The following is a 27644-nucleotide window of genomic DNA, read 5'->3' as shown; positions in this document are numbered from 1 at the left end:
CTGCTCAAGACTTCAAGGCTAATTCTATGCTTTCTCTGCCAAGTAGGTAGTGAGTTAGTAGCTAGCCACCAAGAAAAATTGCGAACCGAGGGTGGCGCCCAACTCTTCCGAATAAAGTCCCCACATTTTCTTTGCCCCGAAGGTGACGAACTTGAGGAAACATCAATGCCACGATGCGCCTCCTCAAAAGCCAAACTATAGGCCGATTTAACAGTGAATACACCATACTTACCAGGGCCCCAAGCAATCACATCATCATCCAACCTCGGGGATGCTCTAATCTTCACTATCTCTTGTACATCCGCCTCAACAAAGTATTCAGTTACTAGCCCATAGTTCCACGAGCCATTCTGATTTAACAGGTCAGAAACAAAGCGAATGCGACACTGTCGGGTGGTAGGTGCGACATATGCCAACGGGTGGCTTATCATTGTGGGAGCCAGTAAGACATCGCTGGTGCCTGGAAACGGGATAAGGCGAAGACATGCACGCCGGCGGATCTTACCCAGCTTCGGGGCTCTCCGTGGAGATAACACCCCTACTGCTGCTCTGCGGGGTCTCCGCATGATCATTAGATGAACAAGTAGCTACACAATGCTCCTTGAGCTGTTTGGTGGGAGGAGGAAGAAGGGCACGGTTAGCCTGCTTCCTCTCCTTGTGTGGTGTCTAAGACTAGCAGGGGGTCGAACCCTTTGCATGGGTGCCTCGGGGGGTTTATATAGGCCTACCCCCTGGGGGTACAATGGTAATCCAACTGGGCGCGGGGCCCAGCCGTCTGTGACTGCGCTCGTCGGCTCCTGTGCCGGCTACCGGGGCCCGCCGACTGGTGGGTCCCGCCGGCTGCCGGCCCCTTGGTCGACAGGCAGGCCCCACTGTCCAGGGCCTGGTCGGCGGCTGGTTACTGTGGCTCCATCTTGGTGACGCGGGCCTCGTCGTGGTAGGCGCGGCTACAGTGCTGCCGCCCGTCGGGCGATCGCTGTAGCCTCACCGCGTCTTGTCTCCTTAATGGGGCGTCTCCTTCGAGGGAGGCGGCAAGCCGGCTGCGGGGAGCCGGCTCTGTCTTGGGCCGACTGGTTGGAGGCGTGGCCGCCTTCGGGCGTCTCTCTGCCCGAAGGGGCCCACCGTCTGTGGGCCGCGCTAGCGGCCCGTCGTGGGTGACATCAGGGTCAACATGGCAACAGTGCCGCGCCGGACGGGTCATGGCTACTCCGTACGGCGCACTGTGCCAGGCGTGCTCCGGGATACGGGGGTGGCAGGCTTCACTGTAGCCACGCCCCGTCGCACTGCCGTTAGGTGGGTGCAAACTTTGAGGGTACGGTCTCGACCGCTTTATGGGAGCCGGCTTCTTGGAGTCGGCCTTCTCATGGCCGGCTTCCCGAAGTCGGCCCTCTCGTGGCTTCCTTCATGAGGGCTAAAGTCGGACCGCCTTCCGAAAGCCGGCCTGGGTGGCAGCCAGCAAGGGGAAGGCGGCTCCATGTCTTGGATTCTTGAGAGTCGGACGGGTTCGTAATTTTTTCAGAAGGGCCAGGGGAAGCCGGCTAGGCTACCCATGGCTATTTACTCCGATAGTAGTCCCCAAAGCTGATCGAGCTTCGAGGCGGACAAAGGGACGAGAAGCTTGGTCAGCTTCCTATCCTGAAGAGCCGGCTTTGCTGATGTATGCCGATTTCGGGGAGCCCTGCGTCTTGCAGGCGGGAAAGTGGTCGACCCGCGTGCTGACCGCGGGCCCTCCTGCGGGCCACGTGGCAGCGAGACCCTGCCGTCGCATGCGCGCGACGGGACGCCGCTGCAGGCCCGGGCCCGCCACTCCTAGGCCTCGGCCCGAACGCTGATCTTCTGCGGCCCAGGTGGACCGCTCGCCTTCCCGTGGCGATGTTATTTCGCCATTAGGGTGCAACAAGCGTAGGACGTGGGGGAGTGGGCACGATCGATCCCCACGTTTCCCCACGCCGCGCCTCCTCGGCTCCGCCACGCGAGCCTATAAGTAGGGGGAGGAGGGGGAGCGACAGAGGTTCGCACGCTCCCTCTCGCTCCGCCCCCTCTCGTCCTCGTTTCTTCTTCTCGTTGCCGCTGCAGCCTCCCGTCTCAGCGCCGCCGCGCCTCCCCATCATCTCGCTCCCATGGCGCTGTCAAGCTCGTGGGACGGCTCCAACGTCCATGAGGACCACGTTGAATTCCTCCGCCAGACTCGGCGCCTGCCCGACGCCAACCTCGTGCGGGTCCGCCTGGCGCCGAAGACGGAGATTTCGCCGGTGCCGGAGTAGGGCGAGCGGGTCGTCTTCCGCTGGCACTTCCTGCGCGGCTTCGGCCTTCCGGCGAGCGGATTTCTGCGCTCCTTCCTCGAGTTTTACAACCTTCAGCCGCATCACCTCACGCCCAATGCGGTGATGCTGCTGTCGGCCTTCGTCCCCCTCTGCGAAGGTTTCTTGGGGCTGCTCCCACGCTAGAGCTCTGGGGGGAGTTATTCCAGAGCAAGCTCGGCACCGTCGTCGCAGGTGTGCCCGCCTCCTGCGGGGCCTTCATCGCCATGAGGAGGGCGAGCGAGAACAACCCATTCCCGCCCATCCCCCTGATCCAGTCGGTGAAGATCTGGCAGAAATCATATTTCTACGTGAAGAACGTCGCCGAGCAAGGAGACCACGTCAACCTGCCGGCTTACGTAGCCGGCCCGCCGGCTGGGAGGCAGCCCTCATGGAGTTTCCGGTCCCGGTCACTGTCTCAGGCCGGGAACGCCGCCGTCTCCCGGCTTCGGGTGATGATCCAGTCGGAAAACTTGAACGGGGCTGACTTGGTGGCCGCCTTCGTGGAGCGCCGGATATCTCCTCTCCAAAGCCGGCCCCACATGATGTGCCAGATGAGCGGCCGCTTCAACCCAAGCCGGTTGAGCACCAGGGAGATGCCTCACGCGGAGGTATCGTATATGTAAACTATATCTCCAACTGCAAGCTCGCCGAGGACTGGCGATACGGCAAGGCGCCGTATTCTCGCGCCAACCCTCCGCCCGTGGTAAGCTTTCTTTTCTTCCTTCTTTTCGTTGGTAGCCGGCTTTATGATGGCCAGCTTCTAATCAGTCGGTTCTTCTTAGCAGAATCCCCTTCTCCCGCCGACGACCGGGTCAGCGGGGATAGAACGCCAGTATGCCCCCGACCGCACGGCGGACGACGTCGACGATCCGGACTTGGGGGCGGCCGCCATGGAAGACGCCGTCGTGGGGGACGACGCCGAGCCCAGGGGCTCAAGGCTCACCGCGAGCTTCGAGGACTGGCCGGACGATGCTGAAGCCGAAGTCACCCCGCGTTGCCAGCCGGTGGCCGACCATCAGGGCGCGGGCTCGTCCATCGTGCCGGCTGCCGGTGGTGGTGCACAGAAGCGCCGGGCTACTTCAGGCCTCTTCGGCAGTCGGCCGAAGAAGTCCAAAGCCTCCACCGCTGCGACCAAGCGAGACGAGGCGGCCGTGAAAGCGGCCCGCTTCCGCAAGGCGGTGAAGCAGCCTCAGGCGGTCTCAGTGTAAGTCGTCAATTGCCTTGTCGCATGCTCTTCATCATTCTCTTCTTGTTCGAGCATTCTTCTTAATTTCTTCTGCTTGCTGGGCAGGGCGCCGCTTTCCCTTGAGCGTGGTCCGGGCGGCTCTGTAGTTGGGCCGACTGGAGGTTCTTCACGCTCCCGCCGCGTGGACCCCCGCGCCGACCTCAGGGAGGCCACAGAGCGGAACGCCCGTGAAGCGAGGGAGGAGCGTGAGGCGGCGGAGAAAGCGGCCGCCCAGGCGGCGAGGGAGCAGGCCGACGCGGCAGCCAAGGCCCAGACGGAGGTGGAGACCGCGGAGCCGGAGGTGGAGGGTTCGCGCAACCAGCCTCCGCTGCTCGCCATTCCCCTCTGAGCCGTGGCCCCCGACACCCCATTGCCCTTGGCGGAGGAGATCGTCCAAGACCCGCCGCTGATGGAAAGGGGGGAGGACCCCGTGGCCTTTAGGAGGAAAGCGCCGCCAGCAGCGCCAACCTGAGCGGGCCAAGGCGGCCAATCGTTAGCGGCGCCAGAGGGGCCGACCGGGGGTGAGCCGGAGAACAGAGCCGGCCTCGAGGTGCAGCCGGCGACGGGCCGGCGCACGGGGGGAGGCGCCGCTCCGCCGGAGTTGCGCCGAGTCGCGGGCGCAGGCCAGTCGGCGGAAGATCTGGAGGCGGCCAGCACTGCCACGTCCGAGTGGACTCCCAGCGGGGGGACTGGTGAGCTGAATGTGGCGGCTCAAGGGGTCCGGAGCCGGCTGCAAGCTCAGGCCGCCCTGCTGCAATAGTTCACCCAGGAGTTCTTGTCGACGCGAGCCACCATCCGGGTGAGTCCTTCGTTCTTGGCTGCTTTGCTCTCTTAATTTCTTCCGTGGGGGCGCGTCAGCGCACCCACTGGGTGTAGTCCCCGAGATTCGGGCCGACTGCTGCGCAGTCGGGTCGGATCTTTCTTGACGGCTACCTTATTTTTGCCTCTTGTCTGAACTTCCAGGAATATCACAACCTCCCTGCTGCCGCCTTCAACTCCCAGGCTCGGGAGTTGAGCCGGAGGACCGACGACCTGGCCGACAGCCGAAGTAAGTACTCGATCTTTTCTGTCTCCTGTGGGGGCGCGTCAGCGCACCCACTGGGTGTAGTCCCCGAGATCTGGGCCAACTGCTGAGCAGTCAGGTCGGATCTTTCTTGACGACTCTTTCCTTATGGGTTTTTCTTTTTCTTTGTCTTCAGGGGCCAGCGCCGATTTGAGGAAGGAGCTCGGTGAAGCGAAGGCCGCCCTTCATACCAAGGATGCCGAGTACGTTGCCTTGGTCCAGGAGCGTGATCGCCTGGCCAAGAAGCTAGCCGACCAGGAGAAGAGCCACAAGGCGGCCCTGCAGGCGGCGCAGGATAGCGAAGCCGCCCTGAAGGCAGAGTATGAGACCGAGGCGGCGAGCTGGGCTGAGACTCGGCGAGCCCTGGATGAAGGCTTCGGCCGGATCAAGGATTTGATCGACGGTAAGCCGCCTTCCTCGCCCCTCTCCTGCCCCTTGCCGCCTGGGTTTTTGGCTTAACTTGAGCTGCTGCTTGTTTTTTGGTGCAGACTACTTCCCCGCTATGCCGCCTTCGCCGCCCAAAGCATTGAGGCCCATCGCGAGGCGCGCCGTCAGGCGGGGGCCAACATCGCGCCGGATGCGAACCGGACGCTTGAGGAGCAGCTCTTGGCTGTCCAGGCGCGGTTGCAGCTGGCTCATCGGATGCTTCGCCGGCTCCAACGTGTCGGGGCGCAAGTGTTGGCCGCCCTCTGGCCCGGCGAGACGATCCCCGCACCCCAAGCCGAACTGCCGACTGGCTAGAGGTCGCAGTCGGTCGCTTTGAGGCTTGGAAGGCGTCGGCGGCCCGCCTCGGAGCCGGGCGGGCGTTGGAGTTCGTTCAGGCTTGGTACCCAGGGCTGAGCCTGGACCAGCTGCGCACTTGGCGGATGGAGACGACGCGGAGCTGGAGGAGGTGAGGCCGGCTATCGCCCAGCGGGCTTCGACGATCGCCGAGTGCACCGACATAAGCGTTTTCGCACCCGAAATCGATGATGACGGTGTTGCTCAGCTGGAGGAGTGGTTCGGGCTAAACCCGGCGGTGGGCGAGGACTTGGCGGAGGAGATTGCCTCCAGCGACGAGGGCGAGGATGACGAAGAGGAGGACGGCGAAGACGTCGAGCCGGCTGGTGGAACAACCGGCTGACCTCAGGCCGACCGTGCCTCCAGCAACGAGGCGCGTGGAAGCGCGCCCTCTACGGGAGGCGGTGACCAAGCCGAAGTTCGCCAGCCAGCCGCTCCTTCAGCCGGCACGACCATCTCCGCCAACCAGTTCGGCTCGTCGGTCGCTCCGCCAGCTTGACCTGCCGTCTTTATCTTTCCTGCTTGTTGTCTTTTGAACAATCTTCATTAAGTTTTCGCAGTTCCACCCACTGGGGGTGTATCCAAACTATGTTGAATGCTGGCCTCTCGGAGGTCTTTTATGTAAATATTGTTATGTGCATGTTTGGTTTCCATTCGCGTATGCTTTTTATCCTTAGGCCTTTTCCTTTGCCGCCTTCCCTCTTTGGGGAGGCAAGTACTTGAGCTTTCTTGGATTGAAGTGAAGTGAATGGAAACCGGCCGGCCGGCCGGCTACTCTGGTAGCCAGTCGGCGGTGGGAGAAAAAAATCGGCTTTTGTTATATTAGTCCGTTAGTCCCTAGCCGTTTTTCGTGTGGGCGCCCGTTCCTGCCTTTAACTCTTGCCAGCCGGACAGCCGGTTCTTCGAACTGCAACTTTTGGCAAGAGAAGGCTTGGGAGCTGGCACACTACTTGTCTGACTGCGGGTAGGCCTTCTAATATAACTCCAGTCGGCCAGTCCCCGAGCCGACTAGTCGAACTCGGTGCCGAACGGAACAAGTAAATGAAATGACAAGGTCATAAGCATGATTATTTTCATTCATAAATAAGGGATGGCAGTCCCCGAGCCCTCCTCGGGGGGCCTATTGTATCGTACTTAATACAAAAGTTAGCGTGATACATACTGCATTTCAACTGTAAAATCTTCGGAGGAGGTTGGCGTTCCATGGTCGTTCCGACTCCTTGCCGGAGTCCTCTCTCTTGCGTGCCTTCGGCTTCTGTGCGTCGACCAGGTAGTAGGAGTCGTTGCCTAGAGCTCTGCTGATGACGAAGGAGCCTTCCCAAGGGGCCAGAGTTTGTGTTGGCCGGCTGTTCGCTGGATCAGCCGGAGCACAAGATCGCCCTCTTGGAAAGATCTTGGCCTGACCTTTCGGCTGTGGTAGCGGCGCAAACCCTGCTGGTAGATGGCAGACCGGCTGAGGGCTAACAGCCGGCTTTCTTCTAGCAGGTCGACGCCGTCTTCTCATGCTTCCTTGGCCTCCGCTTCCGTGTACATGGTTACTCGAGGCGAGTCGAACTCGATGTCAGTTGGGATGACCGCCTCGGCACCATACACAAGGAAGAAAGGGGTGAAGCCGGTTGACTTGTTTGGTGTAGTGCGCAGACTCCAGAGGACAGCCGGCAGCTCATCGAGCCAACAGCCGGCTGAGCGCTCTAGAGGTACGACCAGTCGGGGCTTGATGCCGGAGAGGATGAGGCCGTTGGCTCGCTTGACCTGGCCGTTTGACTGCGGGTGGGCGACGGATGCTAAGTCCAGTCGGATACCTTGGGCTGCGCAGAAACGTGCCAAGGCTCCTTTGGCAAAATTCATGCCGTTGTCGGTGATGATGCTGTGTGGCACGCCGTACCGAGTTGTTATGTCTGCAATGAACGTCACAGCAGTTGGCCCATTCAGCTTCTTGATCGGCTTTGCCTCAATCCACTTGGTGAATTTGTCCACGGCGACGAGCAAATGCGTCATGCCGCCGCGCGCCGTCTTGAATGGGCCCACAATGTCCAGTCCCCAAACGGCGAAGGGCCAAGTGAGGGGAATGGTCTTGAGTGCCGAAGCCGGCATGTATTGCTTGGAGCTGAAGAGTTGGCACCCCTTGCAATGTTTAACTAATTCTTTGGCGTCATCCAAAGCAGTTGGCCAGAAGAAACCATGGCGGAAGGCTTTGGCGACAAGTGATCTTGAGGCCGCATGGTGGCCGCATTCTCCTTGGTGAATGTCTCTGAGGATTGTAATGCCCTTCTCTTGCTCGACGCACCGTTGGAGGATTCCAGTGACACTGTGCTTGACTAGTTCTCTGTTGACGATTGTGTATGCTCCGGCTCGACATTGGACTTGTCTTGCTTCTGTTTCGCCAGCCGGCAGATCTTGGTTTACTAGGAAGTTGAGGATAGACTGAGCCCATGACGGAGCCGCGACTTCTTCTACCGCCAATGTGGCTACTGCCACCAGGGTGGGCGGGCTGGGTGGTGAGATGCTGGAGTCGGTCGCCGGCTGTTGTGCTGGTGCAGTCCCCGGGCCGGCTACCGCAGTCCCCGAGCCGGGTGTGGCAGTCCCCGAGCCGGTTCCCGAAGTCCCCGGGCCGGCTGCGGGAGTGTCGGGGTCGCCTGCTAGGTTCTTCGAGCTGGACCCGGCCGCATCGGGGTCAGGCGGCACGAAGATGGAGTCGGACTCTGGAGACGACTTGATGGACGGCTTGAGGAGGCATTGTAGAGCGACGCCGGTTGGAATTGCTTGCCGAGTGGAGCCTATTCGAGCCAGGGCATCGGCTGGCTCGTTGTCGGCTCGCGGTACGTGGAGGAACTCGCATCCTTCAAAGTATCCGCTGAGTTGTTGAACCAGGAAGCGGTAGCTCGCCATGTTTGCGTCCTTGGCATCCCAGTCGCCGGATGATTGCTGTACCACCAAGTCCGAGTCACCATAGCATAGGATCTGGCGAATGCCGAGTTCTTTGGCAAGCTGGAGCCCGTGTATGAGCGCCTCGTACTCGGCCACGTTGTTGGAGGCGGCAAAGTGAACCTGCAGCGTGTATCTGAGCTTGTCGCCTTTAGGAGAGGTAAGGACGATGCCAGCTCCCAAGCCGGTGCGCATCTTGGACCCGTCAAAGTGCATGCGCCAATGGGTGGAGTCGGGAGCCGGCGGCAGGTACTGGGTCTCGGCCCAGTCGACGAGGAAGTCGGCCAGTGCTTGGGACTTGATGGCGGTGCGGGGCTGGTAGAAGATTGTGTAAGGGGCCAGCTCGATGGCCCATTTCGCCACCCGGCCGGATGCATCCCGGCTGCCTATGATCTCAGCCAGCGGGGCGGTGCATACGACTGTGACGGGATGCTCTTGAAAGTAGGGCTTCAGCTTCTTGGCGGTGAAGTACACACCGTAACACATCTTCTGGTAGTGCGGGTAGTTCTGCTTTGAGGCGGACAGCACCTCGCTCAAATAATACACCGGCCTCTGGACCGGCTGGGCTCGGCCTTCTTCTGGGCGTTGGACTACGATGACGGTGCTGACCACCCGGCTAGTTGCGGCGATGTAGAGGAGCATGGGCTCTTTCTCAGTCGGCGCCGCCAGAACGGGCGGCGTGGCCAGCATCTTCTTCAGCTCGTGAAAAGCTTGGTCGGCCTGGTCGTTCCACTCGAAGTGAGTGCTCTTCCTCATGAGGCGGTAGAGGGGGAGAGCTTTCTCTCCGAGCCGGCTGATGAAGCGGTTCAAGGAGGCCAAGCACCCGGTGAACTTCTGAATGTCTCGAAGCTTGGTGGGGATCGCCATTCTCTCGATGGCCTTGATCTTCACCGGTTTGCATTCGATGCCGCGTTCGGAGACCAGGAAGCCTAGGAGCTGGCCGGCTGGCACTCCGAACACGCATTTCTCGGGGTTGAGCTTGATTTGGAACCGGCGTAAGTTCTCAAACGTTTCCTTGAGGTCTCCCAGCAAGGTGTTGCGCTTCTCCGTCTTCACCATGATGTCGTCCACGTAAACGCGAGCGTTTCGGCCAAGTTGCTTGAGGAGGCACTTCTGCATGCAACGCTGAAAAGTGGCACCGGCATTTCTCAAGCCGAATGTCATAGTCAGGTAGCAGAAGGCTCCAAATGGCATGATGAAGGCGGTCTTCAGGCGGTCGTCCGGATCCAGCTTTATCTGGTGATACCCGGAGTAAGCATCCAAGAAACTCAACAGCTCGCATCCGGCTGTGGAGTCTATCACTTGGTCGATCCTTGGCAGGGCAAAGGGATCTTTGGGGCAAGCCTTGTTGAGGCTCGTGTAGTCTATACACATGCGCCACTGGTTATTCTTCTTTAGCACAAGGACCGGGTTAGCGAGCCACTCTGGAAAGAAAACTTCCATAATGAAGCCGGCCGCCAGAAGCCGGGCTATCTCCTCCCCTACGATCCTGCGTTTCTCCTCCGACAGTCGACGAAGGGGTTGTTTGACTGGCTTTGCGTCTTCTCGAACGTGTAGTTTGTGCTCGGCGAATTTCCTCGGAACACCCGGCATGTCCTTGGGGGACCATGCAAAGATGTCCCGATTCTCACGGAGGAAATCGGCGAGCTCGCCTTCCTATTTGCTGTTCAGACTTGCCCCGATGACGGCAAACCTCTCTGGATGCTCGGGGTCAAGAGGTATCTTCTTTGTCTCCTTGGCCGGCTGGAAGGATCCTTGAGCATCGTGCTCCTTGGGGTCGGGGGACACGGCCGACTGCTTGCCGGCTATGGCCACGACTCGGTCCAACATCTTCTTTTCCTCGGCAATCACAAGGGACTCAGCCAGCCGGCTGCTGGCTGCCGTGCACTCAGAGGACTTCTTGTAATCGCCGGCTACGGTGATGACGCCTTTGGTGCTTGGTATCTTCATCTTGAGGTATGCATAGTGGGGAACTGCCATGAATTTGGCCAAGGCAGGTCGGCCAAGCAATGCATGGTAAGGGCTCTCCAGGTCCACCACTTCAAACCAGATCGCTTCCCGGCGGAAATGCTCCTTGTCCCCAAAAAGTACATCGATCTTGATCTTGCCAATGGGGGCGCATGATAAGCCGGGTACGATGCCATGAAACACTGTCCGAGTAGGCATGAGCTGCTTTGTCTTGACGTTTAGCTTCTCCAGGGTGTCACGGTACAGGATGTTGATGCTGCTCCCGCTGTCTATCAACACACGGGAGAAGCGGGCGGCGCGTCTGTCCGTTGCAAGGGTGGCTTCCAGGACCAAAGCATAAGAGCCGGGAGACGGCATCACCTCTGGATGGTCGGCTCGGCTCCAGCTGATGGGCTTTTCTGACCAATGCATGTGTCCAGCGGGGTTGGCAGCGACCACGCTGACTTCCTGGTTCTCTCGGCTTTTGCTGCGCCGGTCTTCGGGCTGGCTGGTAAAGACGATGTAGGTTGCTTGCTCGTCGGGGAATTCGTCGTGCACGGCTCCGACTGCGGGCCGAGCGGCCGGAGGCGGCGGGCCGGCAGGCGGAGGCGGCACGAGCCCCTCGCCTTTAGAGATTCGGGGTGAGCCAATGGCACTTCCGGGTTGTGTGGTTGGACGGCTTCGCGCCGCTGTGGAACTTGCACGGGGCGTCGAGAGTTTGCTCGTAGGAGAAAGCCGGCTGCCAAGCCGGCCGGCCGCCCTTGGGTTTCTTGGGCGCGGGCCGCCCTTCAGGCGGCACGTCTTTAACTGTGGCCACCTGCCGACTGGCGGGAGGCGGCGCGGGGCCCTTGCGCTTGTGGTCGTTCGAGTGGGGGCATCAGCCGGAATCCCCAGCCGGCGTCTTGGGCTCCGGGTTGAGTACCTTTCCGGACGCGTCTACCCGAAGCTCAGTCTTCATCGAGGAGTCGGCGGTGGCGTACTTGTCCGCTATGTCCAGAAGCTCGTCGAGGGTAGCCGGCTCGTCGCAGAGGAGCTTGTGCTTGAGGAGGGTGCCTTCTCGGCATCCGGCTGTAAAGTACTCGATGGCTTGCACCTCGTGCACCCCCTCGCAAGAATTGCGGAGCTCGGCCCAACGCGTGAGGTAGTCGTGAGTGGACTCGGCGGGGCCTTGTACGCACAAGGAGAGCTGTCTGGGCTTGGGAGCCCGCTTGTAGGTGCTGGTGAAGTTGCGGATGAAAGCTTCGGTGAAATCTAGCCAGCTGTTGATGCTGAGAGGGTTGAGGCTGTTGAGCCAGGTTCGCACCGTGCCTTGCAGCATGAGGGGCACGTACTTCACGGCAACGCGCCGGTTGCCGTTGGCTATGCTGACCGCCGTGGAGTAGTCGATTAGCCAATCTTCCGGCTTCACAGAGCCGTTGTACTTGGGCGTGTCTCTTGGGAGCGAGAACCCTTTGGGGAAAGGCTCGTCGCGGATGCGGGGGCCAAAACAAGGCGGGCCGACATCGTCTTCTTCTTCCAACGCCAGGGATCACGCCAGGCGGTCGATCCGATGGCGGGCGTCGTTCTCGCCGACTCCTTCGCGGCGACCTAGTCGGCCGCTGAGAGTCGGGTGCGCCACTGGCAGCGGGGTGGGATATCTCTCTCCACGGGGCCGAGGCGGAGGCGGGTTGCCCCGCCATTCCATGGCTCGGGGATGGCCGTCCGTGTCTCGCTCGATGGAGATTTGGGTCCGGCTGCGGCTGGCAGCCGGCTCTTTCTCGCGCCGCGCGCGGGTGTTGCTCGTAGCCGGCGTCCGGGACATCGCGCCATGATCTCGGCGCGGGGGAGGGCTTCCCGCGCGGGCGTCTGCTTCATGTTGCTGCGCGGCTGCGTCAATCAGTTGCTAGATGCGCCGGGTCATGTGGGGGAGGTCTTCGGCCTCCAAGCCGTCCAACTCGTCTACGGCTGCCTGGGCGGCACGCAAGTTCTCGAGCGGAGTGGCATAGACCGGGCGGTCGACTCCCAGCGTGTCGGCAATGACGCCGCCGCGTTGCTTGACAAGGCCGGCCCGGCTTGGCCCGCCCGGGGCCGGCGTGCCGAAGGCGGCGCGGTCAGCTTCGCGCTGATAGGCCTCAGTGAGGCGTCTCGTGGAGGCTAGCCTCCGGCCCTCTGCGAGGAGGGCGAGGCGGCGTGCCTCCACTGCTTCGTCATCGGCATTGGCCGGGAGGGGGACGGACAAGTCGTGGGCGCTCTCGTCGGCCGGGCCGCCGTGGCCAACAACCATCACCTTTGGTGGTGACAGCATCGCAGCCGTCGGCTCGAGGAAGCGGGTCATTGTAGATCGTGACGTTGGTGGGGAAGGTGTCATAGGAGGCCGTGTCGGAGTCGACAAGCATCGGGTCGGTGGAGCCAACCGACTCCAGATCCGCAGCGGGCTCGCTGGAGACATGGAGCTGACCGAGAAGGTTGGCGAGGTGGTCAGTGCCCGCATCGGAGGCGAGCTCGTCGGAGATGAGGGTTTCGTCGAGGAGATCGGCGAGGCTGCTCGCCGCGCAGATGCTGGTGACGCCTTGCAGCGCGTCGTGGCAAGCGCCATCGGGCATGCCGGGCTGGCTACGCTCGCTGGGGACGAAGAGGGTTCCCGTCCAGAATAGGTCTCCGGACGACGGTGCACCTGGCCCCACGGTGGGCGCCAAATGTCGGGTGGTAGGTGCGACATATGCCAACGGGTGGCTTATCATTGTGGGAGCCAGTAAGACATCGCCGGTGCCTAGAAACAGGATAAGGCGAAGACATGCACGCCGGCGGATCTTACCAAGCTTCGGGGCTCTCCGTGGAGATAACACCCCTACTGCTGCTCTGCAGGGTCTCCGCATGATCACTAGATGAACAAGTAGCTACACAATGCTCCTTGAGCTGTTTGGTGGGAGGAGGAAGAAGGGCACGACTAGCCTGCTTCCTCTCCTTGTGTGGTGTCTAAGACTAGCAGGGGGTCGAACCCTTTGCATGGGTGCCCCGGGGGGTTTATATAGGTCTACCCCCCGGGGGTACAATGGTAATCCGACTGGGCGCGGGGCCCAGCCGTCTGTGACTGCGCTCGCCGGCTCCTGCGCCGGCTGCTGGGGCCCGCCGACTGGTGGGTCCCGCTGGCTGCCGACCCCTTGGTCGACAGGCAGGCCCCACTGTCCAGGGCCTGGTCGGCGGCTGGTTACTGTGGCTCCATCTTGGTGACGTGGGCCTCGTCGTGGTAGGCGCGGCTATAGTGCCACCACCCGTCGGGCGATCGCTCTAGCCTCACCGCGTCTTGTCTCCTTAATGGGGCGTCTCCTTCGAGGGAGGCGGCAAGCCGGTTGCGGGGAGCCGGCTCTGTCTTGGGCCGACTGGTTGGAGGCGTGGCCGCCTTCGGGCGTCTCTCTGCCCGAAGGGGCCCACCGTCTGTGGGCCGCGCTAGCGGCCCGTCGTGGGTGACATCAGGGTCAACATGGCAACAGTGCCGCGCCGGACGGGTCATGGCTACACCGTACGGCGCACTGTTCCAGGCGTGCTCCGGGATACGGGGGTGGCAGGCTTCACTGTAGCCACGCCCCGTCGCACTGCCGTTAGGTGGGTGCAAACTTTGAGGGTACGGTCTCGACCGCTTTATGGGAGCCGGCTTCTTGGGGTCGGCCTTCTCATGGCCGGCTTCCCGAAGTCGGCCCTGCCGTGGCTTCCTTCATGAGGGCTAAAGTCGGACCGCCTTCCGAAAGCCGGCCTGGGTGGCAGCCAGCAAGGGGAAGGCGGCTCCATGTCTTGGATTCTTGAGAGCCGGACGGGCTCGTAATTTTTTCAGAAGGGCCAGGGGAAGCCGGCTAGGCTACCCATGGCTATTTACTCCGACGGACACCTTCCCTGGGGAGAGATTGGCTTATACGAAAAAGTTCTAGGGATCCAGTTATCACGCCAAACACGGATACTTCTCCCATTTACCAACTCTCCACACCAGCCCCTTCTTCAATAATTTCAAGCCATAACTAATAGCTTGCCATGACGACGACGCATTCCCGGCAAAAACTGTATCCTCCAACTTGCCCATTGGGTAGTATCTCGCCTTTAAAACTTGAGCACACAAGCTATCTGGTTTAGTTAAAAGTCTCCATGCTTGGCGTGCTAACAAGGCTTGATTAAACATCCGAAAGTCATAGAATCCCGCTCCTCCCTTAGCCTTGGGCTAAAGCAGATAATCCCATCCACGCGAATGCACTTTTCTTTTGCCTTCCGCCGAGCCCCAATAGAAATTTCTTACCATACGAGTAAGATCATCACATACCGAGAAAGGGACCTTGAAAACACTCATTATATAAGTAGGGAGCGCCTGAGCTACAGACTTGATCAACACCTCACGTCCCGGTTGAGCCAGATGTCCATCGCCCCATTGCACTAAGCGTTTTGTAAGGCTTGTTTGCAGGTTCTGAAACCGACCTTTCGATATCCTCCACTCCGGAGTTGGCAATCCCAAATACTTCTCCTAAAATAGGTGATTAGTGACATGTAATGCAGTCCGAACCTCCTCCTGGACTGGACCTGGGCATGCCTCTCCGAAGAGTAATGAGCACTTGTCGTAGTTGAGACTCTGTCCTATAGCAGTACCATATAAATCCAGCACTGCTTTCACCTTCTCTGTCTGGGTTTTGGACACCCCAAAGAACAAAAGTGTATCATCAGCGAACAGTAAGTGTGAGATGCCCGGAGCACTTCTACATACTTTGATCGGAGTGTTATCTCCTGATGCCACATTATTTTTCAGTAACGCTGATAGTCCATCCGCCACAAACAAAAATAAGAACGACGATAGAGGGTCTCCTTGCCGAAGCCCACGCGATGGCGCAAACGAATCCAAGAGAGTTCCATTGAATTTCACCGTGTATCTCACCGACATGACACATGCCATTATCCAGTCAACCCATCATTGAGAGAAACCCAACTTTTGCATCACTTGAAGACCCAATCTACCCTGTCATAAGCCTTGGAGAGATCCAACTTGTAAGCATATAAATTGTTAGTTGGATCCTTCTCTTGCTTAATGTAGTGAATGCACTCGAAGGCCACAAGTGCATTATCCGTGATCATTCTTCCCAGAATAAAAGCACTCTGCTCCGGAGAAATAAGGTCATCCAGGAGAGGCCTCAACTTGTTTACCAAACATTTCGAGATCACTTTATATATGACATTGCAAAGACTTATAGGCCTATACTCCGACGGCTTGGAGGGATTCGAAACTTTAGGGATAAGGACAATGAATGTAGAATTTACCCCCTCTGTCATAACTCTTGTGTGGAAGAAATTTTCCACTGCCTCCAAAACACCCTCCTTGAGCGTACTCCAGTTGCGCTAAAAAAACCTGGCTGGGAGGCCATCCGGGCCTGACACCTTGAGCAGCCCTATTTGAAACATTGCATCCGATATCTCCTTATCAGAAAAAGGTGCACAAATTTTGATGTTAACTTCAGTCGACGCCCTATATTCCAGACGATCTAGTACCGGCGAATCACCTAGGGAGGTGTCCGTCGAGAAGATGTTTTGAAAGTACTCATTTGCCAACATCCCGATGGTTTCAAAACAAGAGTGCACAACACCGATGCTATCCGTAAGCTCTCGTATTTTGTTTTTCCTCGCCCTCCAAATAGCTTTGATCTAAAAATATTTGGTGTTTCTGTCGCCATCTTTTAGCCAAGTGATTCTAGATCTTTGAAGCCAAAGCATCTCTTCCTGATAGAGCAACTCATTCATCTTATCAATGACCCTTCTAATATCGTGTTTATCCGCATTCATAAGCATGAGTTCTTCCAATTGGGACCGTGACTTAGCCAGCTCATGTGTTACATGGCCAAACTTCTTACTCCACATACCCAATGTTGACATTGTTTTTGATAAAGCATCCCGGAGTTGTGCCAGGTTCTGAACGTTTCCTACCGCCTCCCAAGCCTCTTTAATCACATCTGGGAGCATAGCATCCCTCTCGCAGAGCATCTCATATCATATCTGCTTGCCTCCAGACAGCCATGGGTCTGCTGCTGCTTTTACTACTAACGCCACGTGATTAGAGCAAGGTGAGGGAACATGGAGTACTGTAGTAAAGGCAAACAAATTCCTCCAGTCATTAGTAGCCACCACTCTGTCCAAACGGACTTGGACATTACCTGACCCTCCCCTTTTGTTATCATATGTGAAAGGTATGCCCACAAAACCAAGGTCTACAAGACGACAAATCTCCAAGGTATCCCGAATGGCAATCATCTGTGGTTCCGCCCGGGGTGTAGATGAGAAGTGTACATAGTTCCACATTGCCTCATTGAAGTCACCCACTATCGGTGTCAGAACCGGCGGATCTCGGGTAGGGGGTCCCGAACTGTGCGTCTAGGATCGATGGTAACATGAGACAGGGGACACGATGTTTACCCAGGTTCAGGCCCTCTCTATGGAGGTAATACCCTACGTCCTGCTTGATTGATCTTGATGAATATGAGTGTTACAAGAGTTGATCTACCATGAGATCGTAATGGCTAAACCCTAGAAGCCTAGCCTGTATGACTATGGTCATGAGTATATCCTTTCCGGACTAACCCCTCGGGTTTATGTAGACACCGGGGGGGGGGGGATCTAGGGTTACATAGAGTCGGTTACATAAGAAGGAATCTTCATAGTTGGTCGCCAAGCTTGCCTTCCATGCCAAGGAGAGTCCAATCCAGACACAGGTACAATCTTCGGCCTTCATGTCTTCATAGCCCATCAGTCCGGCCCATAGATAACAGGCCGGACGCCCGAGGACCCCTTAGTCCAGGACTCCCTCAGTAGCCCCCGAACTAGTCTTCAATAGCGAGGTGTTCGGCACACAAATTGTCTTTGACATTGCAAGGCGGTTTCCTCCTTTTATGATCTCCAAGTGATGTATTCAGCCATCGGTTCAATGTCGCTCCGCTCGGCTTCTGCGTGTTGAATAACTTCGCCCTCCACGTGTCGAGCGAAGGTGGAAGGTCAGGGCATGTTTGAAGATAACACCCCGTCCATGGAAGGAAGAGCGCCTATTAAAGAGACTTGGATCCTAGATCCATTCGGCACCACGCAAAGGAAATCCCCGGAAACTGCTTAGGAGAAACCATTCCAGTATGGCTAGTGTCCCCAGCTCCTCCACCGTTCCGGCCCAGAGAAAGGCGAGTGGGAGAGGTGTTCAGTGTCCCACAGTCAATTGACGAAGTTGCAGATGCAGGGATTTCTTCCCCCCGCAGATCTAGTTCCTGTTCGAGCGGGGCTAGATTCCTTTGTAACGCCCCGAGACCGATGTGCCAGGTGTCGTCCATTTATTCGCCATTGTTGCCATGTCATTGCTTGCATGTCATGCATTGCATATCATGTCATCATGTGCATTTCATTTGCATACGTGTTCGTCTCATGCATCCGAGCATTTTCCCCGTTGTCCGTTTTGCATTCCGGCGCTCCGTTCTCCTCCGGTGGTCATTTCTACCTTTCTGTCATGTGTGGGGATTAAACATTTCCGGATTGGACCGAGACTTGCCAAGCGGCCTTGGTTTACTACCGGTAGACCGCCTGTCAAGTTTCGTACCATTTGGACTTTGTTTGATGCTCCAACGGTTAACCGAGGGACTGAAAAGGCCTCGTGTGTGTTGCAGCCCAACACCCTTCCAAAGTGGCCCAAAACCCACCTAAACCTGTTCCATCACCTCGGTCGTTCGATCACGATCGCGTGGCCGAAAACCGCACCTCATGTGGACTCTCCTAGCTCCCTCTACCTATAAATATGTGCACCCCGTTCTTTTTCGCGGACGAAACCCTAGCCTCTTCTCCACCGCGCCGCCGGACATGTCCACCGCTGCACTGCCACCTCACCCGGACCAATCCGGAGTCGCCACGTCATCGCCGCCGCCGCCCTCGCCCACTCACATCGCGCCACCTGTCGCCGCCACTTCCCACCGCCGCCGCGGCCCGCGCGGGCCCATCTCGCCGCCGCCGTCGCCCCACGGGAGCCCGCGCTTGCAAACCTCGCCGGATCTTCGCGCCGCCCTCACGACCGTCGCCGGCGACCAACCCCGGCGATCGGAGCTCGCTGCCGCCGCTTTTCCTCCCTCCGCTGCCCGCGCCAGAGGTCGCCGGAGCCGCGCCCCCATCTCCGGCAACGGCCGCCTCCCGCCTCTGCCTCTCCACCGCAGGAGCTCGCCGCTCCGTCGCGTCACCCTCCGACGCCGCCATGCATCACCGGAGTTCGCCCCGCCGCCACCGATTCTCTCCGCCGGCGACTGCCGCCCTTTGCGCCGCCCTTCACCGCCGCCGGAGCTCCTCCCATGGCGCCGCCCCGCACTTTCCTTCGCCGCCCGGCACCACCACCATCTCCGGCGACCCCGTCGCCCACGTCACCGGCCTCTGCCGCCGTAGCCGTCGATTCTCCGGCGAGATTCCGGCCGGATCTGGTCGGGTGGACCAGATCCACCAGTTCGGCCATCCAAACGCGCCGCACCCAATCCGGATCCACCCCGTCCCGGATGCCTTCGTCCCGGGTTGATTTTTCCCGGAGAGGTCCAAAAATTCCACCAAGTCCCCGAGATTTCCATGTTTCATATGCACTTGTTCATCGCCTCGTAATTTTGCATCCGTAGCTCTGATTCATGCATATAGCATATCAAAATGTTCGTCTCAGAGAGTACATCATTTCATCTCATTGCATCATCTTCATTTGAGTTCATCTTGATGCCTGAAATGCTGTTGGAAGAATGCCATTTGAGATAATTGCCAGATCTGCTGCTCCAATTAGATATTTGTCATTTTTGCCATGATTAATATGTGCATGATATGCCCCTGAGCTCTACATATGTTTTGTTAAGGGGTTTGCCATCTTTCCAGAGGTGCAACCCATGTATTTTTGTGATGTGTGTGGTGACTAGCACAAGCTTGCAAAGTGGTGCACTTGTTAATGCCGATTTCAGGGACTTAGCATTTCCACTAAGTCCTTGATCTGTTTATCTCAATATGCCATATGTTCATGTTGTTTCCTAGTGATCCGTGCCTCTTTTGAGGATGATCAGTAAGGATGTTTTGTTAATCTTGTAGTTCTCTATCCATCCATGTCTTTGTTTTCAATTATGGGGCACCCTAGCTTGAGTCAATCGAGCTCTACTTTTGCTATTTCGTGAATCTGGGCAGATTGTCTACTTGTTAGCGATTTTGCCGAGGATGTTGTAGTTGATCTGTGCATGCCATGTTATTATTCTTGCCATGTCTAGCTTGTATTTTGTGTATTCTTGATGGGTGTATGCTTAGCTTGTCATGAACTGCTCTGTAGTGAGTGAATCAAGCTCGTAAACATGCCTACTTGATATCTGATTTGCATGCTCCAGTTTTTCACTAAGTCTGTGATCTGATTATGTTTTTGCCATGTTCACATGCTTGCAATTGTATTTTCTGATCCCTTTTGGCTCAAGGTCACTAAGGGACTTTTGTTAAGATCTTTGAGTAGCTCCATGCCATGCTTTACTTTGCCATGTTCAGGTCCTGTAGCATGTAGTTTTGTCGCTCCGAAGTGTGCTATCTGAGCTGAAATTCCAGACAAGTGTTAATTTCACTAAGTCTGAAATCGGTTTGTCAAATGCATTTTTGCCATGCTTGTTTGAACCTGTTAATGGATGAATTGGCCGTAGCTCAGTGCTAGACTTTTGTTAAGCTTCATGAATGGATTCCTGCCAAGTATTTTGATGCCATATTTGAGTGTTGTAGCATGTTCATCCTGTTGCATTTAGATGGCTACTTGCTGTAAATCGCAGACCGTTGTCATATTTGAATTGCTTGCCATTTCCAAACCGTAACTCCGTTTCCGGTGATCTTTATATCGTTTTCAAGCGATTTCATCTCATCTTTCCAGTGGCACACTTGGATTTCCAAGTTAAGTCCAGATTCATGCATTCCTTGTCCAATCATGCATATGCATCGCATCCCGCATCCTGCATATCATACCATGTTCGTGTGTTGGTTGTTTACTATGTTGTGTGCTTCTTTCCGGTGTTTGCTTCTTCGGGTTGGTTCCGGTATCGTCGAGTTTGTGAGGACCCGTTCTTCTACGCCTGTTTGTCTTCTTCATGGACTCGTTCTTCTTCCTTGCGGGATTTCAGGCAAGATGATCATACCCTCGAAATCACCTCTATCTTGGCTTGCTTAGTTGCTCGCTCTTTTGCTATGCCTATGCTGCGATACCTACCACTTGCTTATCATGCCTCCCATGTTGTTGAACCAAGCCTCTAACCCACCTTGTCCTAGCAAACCGTTGTTTGGCTATGTTACCGCTTTGCTCAGCCCCTCTTATAGCGTTGTTAGTTGCAGGTGAAGATTGAAGTTTGTTCCTTGTTGGAACATGGAGATGTTGTTCCTCGTTGGAACATGTTTACTTGTTGGGATATCACTATATATCTTATTTAATTAATGCATCTATACTTGGTAAAGGGTGGAAGGCTCGTCCTTATGCCTGGTGATTTGTTCCACTCTTGCCGCCCTAGTTTCCGTCATATCGGTGTTATGTTCCTTGATTTTGCGTTCCTTACGCGGTTGGGTTATAATGGGAACCCCTTGACAGTTCGCTTTGAATAAAACTCCTCCAGCAAGGCCCAACCTTGGTTTTACCATTTGCCACCTAGCCTTTTTCCCTTGGGAGTCGCGCATCCCGAGGGTCATCTTTATTTTAACCCCCCCGGGCCAGTGCTTGTCTGAGTGTTGGTCCGAACTAGAGTCCTTTGCAGCGCCACCTCGAGGAAACTTGAGGGCTGGTTTTAGTTGTATAGAGCGCTCATCCGGTGTTGCCCTGAGAACGAGATATGTGCAGCTCCTATCAAGATGTCGGCGCATCGGGCGGTCTTGCTGGACTTGTTTTACCATTGTCGAGGATGTCTTGTAGAACCGGGATACCGAGTCTGATCGGAATGTCTCGGGAGGAGGTCTATTCCTTCGTTGACCGTGAGAGCTTGTCATGGGCTATGTTGGGACACCCCTGCAGGGATTTGAACTTTCGAAAGCCGTGCCCGCGGTTATGGGCAGATGGGAATTTGTTAATGTCCGGTTGTAGAAAACCTGAAGTTGACCTTAATTAAAATGCATCAACCGCGTGTGTAACCATGATGGTCTCTTTCCGGCGGAGTCCGGGAAGTGAACACGGTTGTTGGAGTTATGCTTGACGTAGGTTGCTATAGGATCACTTCTTGATCATACTTTTATCGACCGTGCTTTGCCTTCTCTTCTCGCTCTCATTTGCGTATGTTAGCCACCATATATACTAGTCGCTTGCTGCAGCTCCACCTCATACCTTTTACCTTACCCATAAGCTTAAATAGTCTTGATCACGAGGGTGCGAGATTGCTGAGTCCCCGTGGCTCACAGATACTTCCAAAACCAGCTTGCAGGCGCCGATGAGTCCGTGCAGATGACGCAACCTAGCTCAGGAGGAGCTTGATGAAGATCTTGTCCTTTGTGTTGTTTCATTCTAGTCGATCAGTAGTGGAGCCCAGTTGGGGTCGATCGGGGACCTTGTCGCATTTGGGGTTCTTCTGTTATTTTGGTTCCGTAGTCGGACCCTGATTGTATTTGGATGATGTAATGCTTTATTCATGTATTGTGTGAAGTGGCGATTGTAAGCCAACTATGTATCTCTTTCCCTTATGTATTACATGGGTTGTGTAAAGATTACCTCACTTGCGACATTGCTTTCAATGCGGTTATGCCTCTAAGTCGTGCTTCGACACGTGGGAGATATAGCCGCATCGAGGGCGTTACATCCTTCAACGGTGAGATTCAGGCAGAGGACTTTCCCAATCCGTCTGGGGGAGAGCGAGTATGTTTTGTCCCCTACCTGCTAAGGGGCGTTGGATTTGCCATTCATTCGTTCCTCCGAGGGCTTCTGGAATACTATGGCCTCCAGCTACTCAACTTCACCCCTGCCTCCATTCTGCACATTGGGGGTTACGTCGCCTTATGCAAATTATTCCTGGGTATCGAGGCTCATTTCGAGCTGTGGAGGAAGTTGTTCTGTCTTGTCCCGCGTAATCACGAGGGGTCAATATTTGAAGTGGGCGGAGCTGAAGTATGGCGTATCGCTGATACCGGATATCTATCAGGCACACCAAGGAAGGCACCCGAAGAATGACCTTCCAAATTGTTCTATATCGAGGACGTCGCGCTTCCTGACCCAGTTCGAAAGGGTCTTCCTGAATTTGCGAGCATTCCACTGAAGAAACGCCACAGTTGACGTCCCCAAAGTCTTGAAGAGGATGATAGCACGGAAGTTCGCTAGCTTATGAGCAAGATAAAGATGCTTGCTCAGTCCGGACTCACAATAATCAAGATAATGGCGATCTCCATAGTGCGAGGGGTCCAGCCGCTACAATATAGAGGGCTGCCCATGTGGCACTACAATGGAGAGGATGACACCTCCCGCTATGGCCGGAAGGGTCCGGATACCCCCGTCGCTCTGGCTAAAATATTGGCCGAGCTGTTTAAAGCGGAGGAAAAGGAGTTTCTCCGCATTAAGCGCATAGATGGGTATTCTATGTATGATCCTCCCAGTTGGGTAAGCCTCAACCCCTTTATTCCACTCATTCCACTTCCGATTACTTTTGATAAATTTCAAGTCTGTTTGTTATGACAGCACTGGCGGAAGGTCACCAAACACTACAAAAAAATACACTTCCATGATGATACGTGTTTGTCACAGTAGGTCGCATTTTCTGTCATGCATGTACATCCATGACGATTTTATGACAGAATCAATATAGTCATACCTGTGTTGTCGTAGAAGTGTTCCATGACATTACCAAAATTATCATCACGGAAGTCTCCACTTCCATGACGATAAATCCCGCATCACAGAAGTGCTTTCGTCAAGGGTGACCGACACGTGGCATCCACCGTAACGGAACGCTAAGCTCTCGGGTCGGGTTTTGGATCCGATAACCCGTTAACAGCCCCGACCAATGGGGATTTTCCACGTGTAAAATCATCATTGGCTGGAGGAAACATGTGTCGGCTCATCGTTGGGACAGATGTCATCCACTCATTGGACAGAAGGCGCTTATGATACGTCGACACGTGGCACGACCCAACAGAGGCCCATTCCTGTGAAAAGGCCGGCCCGTTTGACTTGGTCAAAAGGTGGCGGGCCGGCCCATGTAAAGCGTGTTAACGCCCTGTTCGCATATAGCCCATTTACAGCCCGCTAACCCAAGGCCCATTACGCCCTACCTGAATTAGGCCCAGTAGCGTCATCTGGGCCACCCACTATGATTCCAGCCCATTTTCACTTTTGGCCCATGTATTGCCCATGACGTCTTTCGGCCCATATGAGGCCCTATGTAACTCTTGGACTATTAATGGCCCGTGGTGAAACTGGCCCGTAATGAACAGTGTATCACTTTACACCCATTAACGCCCCATGGTGAAACTGGCCCATAATGAACAGTGTATCACTTTATACCCATTAACGGCCCGTTATTCCGTTGGGCCTTTTCCAGCCCATGTTATCTTTCGGCCTTCTCAGAGCCCATTTATTCTTGGGCTCATTTCCAGCATTCATTTACTTACGGCCCGTTACTATCATTTTCTACTTGTGGGCCAAATTCAGCCCGTAGTTACAGTCGGCCCGTTTGTGGTCCGTTAATACGTTGGGCCGTTTTCATAGCGTCATCAAATATGGCCTATTAACGATGGCCCGTTATGGTCGGCCCATGAACGGACGATTCCAACTCTAGCCCGTTTACGGCCATAATGCGGCCTGTTATTAGCCCATGTTTGGCCAATCGATCATACTGCCCATATAAGGCCCATTGATGATACGGCCCGTAGAAGGCCCATTGTTTCTACGGCCCGTAGAAGGCCCATTGTTTCTACGACCCGTAGAAGGCCCACTGTTTCTACGGCCCGTAGAAGGCCCACTATTTCTACGGCCCGTAGGAGGCCCAATGTCACTACAGTAAATATTAGCCCATGGTTATTGTGGCCTAGTTTTTAAAAAATAGGTTATTGCAGCCACTAGCAAACCGCGGAAAAAGAACTGCAATGACTACAAGCAAACAAATAAACAAGACAACAAGGAAATAAATAAGCAAGCAACTTACGCTAGGCTATCACGGCTATCACACATATTACATCCACTGGGCATCAAAGTTCGCCACCGGTGCAAATAAACGCGTCGACAAAATAATATACAAAACTGAGAGCACTTCAGAAGGCACTAGGCCTGGCCAGGTTGGGCCCCCCAAACAGCTGAAGAAGCTAAGTAGACCTCAGTTGTGTCAATGATAGATGCATCAACACTAGATTTAAGGCATGGTGGTGCGCACGGCAGTCCTCTGACATCTTCATTGCATCTTTGACTTCAAGTCGGAGCTGAGCTGAAGCAAGCCTTTCCGCTTTAAGTTGAGAATGAAGAAGTCGAACTTATTGAGGCAGTGACTGCACAGAGGTTGTCTCACACCTGCTGGTGAGTAGCTTCAACTCACTGTCTTCATTAAGACAAGACCTTGGGGTCATCTCGCTGTCCTCAAGATGGTTTGGCTCACTATCTTCCCTAAAGTTCTGCCTGGCGTAAGAGATACGAGTCTGAAAGAGAAACAAGGAGACACGTAACATGTTTCACAATTATATAAGCAAATAAATGGATCTGTTCTGCATAAGGAACATGTTTTTACAACTACAATTTGAAACTGGTAGTTGTTGCAAACATCCAATCAGATGTAAATAGCAAAGCAAATAGCAGTGGAGGAAATGATGCCTATCCAAATCTATACTAGAACAATGTTTGAAGGCTTGAGAAGGATGAACTTACATTACATGTTAACACGGGCTGGAAAAAGCCCTTCTCCATGTTGATGGAAGGATAATTCAATAAATTCCCCAAAGAAAATTCTTTATAAGCATTGCCATTATTCTACATTTTGCAAAGAGTAAATATAGATCAAATAATATTGGAAGAAACAGAGGATAATGAAGCTCAGGTGCAGACTGATGATACATAATCAAATAGCAATTAATTAAGTACAACATTACAAGGCAAAAGGGAGAGAGGTACTAACAAGAGCAATGCAGATCCCATTATTGTTTTGAGATCGTATGATCCTTTGAGCAAGGAGATTCATCTAAAATTAGTTCTCATACAAGAGAGAGGGTAAGGTACAAGCAGAAATTTAGGAGTTCAAATTTTGAATTGATATCATAGACAGTACCTGACGCTGGGCTCCCAGCAGTTCTAATAGGGGTTTGGCCACTGGAGTAGGGGTAAAGTGTGGTATAGTTGGGCCTGTGTTTTTTGTGGCTGCTGATCTATCTGTTTTAACAGGTATCACTACCTTTTCCAAATACCTAGTTTGTACTCCTTGAGGATCTGCACTCACCCACTTCCTTTTGGACATCTATTACGAAAGAACAACATTTGACTGGAAAAACATAGTGTGACGACACATGGAATAGGTACAGAAAATGGATAGGTATGGCATATACTCATATATGATGCTTAAACTAAGCAGATGGTGTAACAAAGTAGAAGTAATGCAAGAGGTCAGATGCAAAATATGTGCGACCAATACAACTTTGCAAAGTTAGAGCAAGCACCTTGATGGGTGAATAAGATAGGCCATCCTCCACCATGCCAAGTTTGTTAGCCAGTGGATCGTTCCGCAATATTCCTCTCGTGCGCCCATTCTCATATTCATTTTGATAATGTTCAATATCTGACATGCATGAAAACATAAAAACAAGTGAGATTTTCTTTGTAATGCAGAAGTGATTCTAATCCAATACTGCCTCCCTGTAAACCCCTTTGTGCTATCTCTGCAATTCTTTTAAAAGATGTCATGCATGCTGTAATTTGTTGTGTGCATTAATATAATGTGGCCTACTACTCAAAATATGAGAGTTCTAGAAGTTATGACACTTCGCAGATGATAGCTTCAACATATAGTAAAGAAGAACAAGTCAACCTGACCTGACAGATTCAAAATATACTAAGGGAGAACAACTCGACCTGACCAGTCAACGGCAAGAGAAGAGTATCATCTTAAAGAAGAGCAGAAGAGCAAGAAGATTGAAGATATTACAAGTCTTTCAATACAATGTCGGTTGGCCACCCATGATGAACTAGAGCGCACAGAGATATACTATTCTTTCCGGTCTCTCCATATGTGGCTCACATGCATTTTGAAACTAAAGTAGGAACATTTAGCTAACCAATTAAACATCTCTAACTTTTACTAATATCAACAATAATATCATATATGAATTTGTACAACTAAGCTTGTTTAGCTCGATGGGTGGAGCAGTGTTATTACGACACAAACCACGTAGGCTGATCGTGGTCATCATACAATGGGGAAAACATAAGCATGATGAGTACAGTGTTGACCGTGGCAGTGGGATGGCAGATCTGAAGCTGCAAACTGCGCAAAGGGTAGTTAGCAACCGATGTTTGCTTTGAAATAACAACTAAGATTTGGTATGGACAAGAAAGTACGGTCAACAAGTGACAAAGAAATGCAATTATGCTGTCTCTCTATATGCAGCGACATGCATTGGGAAACTCAAGTGGGACCTTTAGCTAACTAATTAAATGTGTCGGTTAACTAATATCAGTATCATATCACAATCATATTTGAACAACTAAGCTTTCGAATTCTGAGTGTTGTGTTGTTTAGCTTGAAGGGTGGAGTAATGCTAGTACGACAGAAAGCACCTACGCAGATCATAGTAGAGTAGATAAAAGGGGGAAACCCTAAGCATCAAGAGAAAAATCAGGAAAGTGGAACTACCTGGACCAGTGGGTGGCGCACATGCTTTTCGAAATGAATATAGGAACATTAGGTGACCAATTAAACGTTCTCTATTTTAGTGATATGAGCATCATATCATATTTGTATTTCAACACGTAAGCTTTGGGTTGAGGTCTTGAGGAGCAGTGCTAGCACGACACGAAGCACCTACGATGATGGTAGTGAATATAAAGGGGGGAAACCATAACCTTTACGAGTATAGTGCCCGTGCCATGGCGGATCTGAAGGTGCAAACCGGACAAAGCTACTTCGCAACCAATGTTTGCTTTCAACTAGCCACTACAATTTGGTACGGACAAGAAAAGTACAATAAACAAATTACGATCTATTTTCCGGGTGAGATCAATAACTTAAGCACATATGGAAGAGTACCACCTCTCTTGCGACACCGTGTAGGCCTATGCTGATACGTTGAGGGTGCTGCGGGTGCGATGGCTGTCGGCGGCGGGGAAGAAGACTTTAGACCCACAGACGACCGGGTCGGGGGATATATCATGTTGCCGTGGACGAGGCGGTCGTAGGAGCGGCAACGGCAAGGTGGACGACGGCGCCGATGAAGCAAGAGGAGGCGATGAAAGGAT

General features: G+C 54.4%; 1 protein-coding gene across 1 annotated transcript in view; it reads left to right on the top strand.

Moving 5' to 3' along the window:
- Positions 1-3193: 3193 nt before the first annotated feature.
- LOC147965313 (uncharacterized) overlaps positions 3194-27644 on the top strand; it is a 46380-nt gene continuing 21929 nt past the window's right edge. Inside the window, exon 1 of the mRNA XM_087530405.1 lies at positions 3194-3398. Within this exon, the coding sequence (XP_087386531.1) occupies positions 3194-3398 (205 nt within the window). The remainder of the gene's footprint in view (positions 3399-27644) is intronic.

Source organism: Triticum urartu, chromosome 6A (assembly GCF_056163025.1).
Source record: "Triticum urartu cultivar PI428250 chromosome 6A, HENAU_Tu73, whole genome shotgun sequence".
In the NCBI taxonomy this organism is placed as follows: Eukaryota; Viridiplantae; Streptophyta; class Magnoliopsida; order Poales; family Poaceae; genus Triticum; species Triticum urartu.
This window is presented reverse-complemented; position numbering and strand designations above follow the sequence as displayed.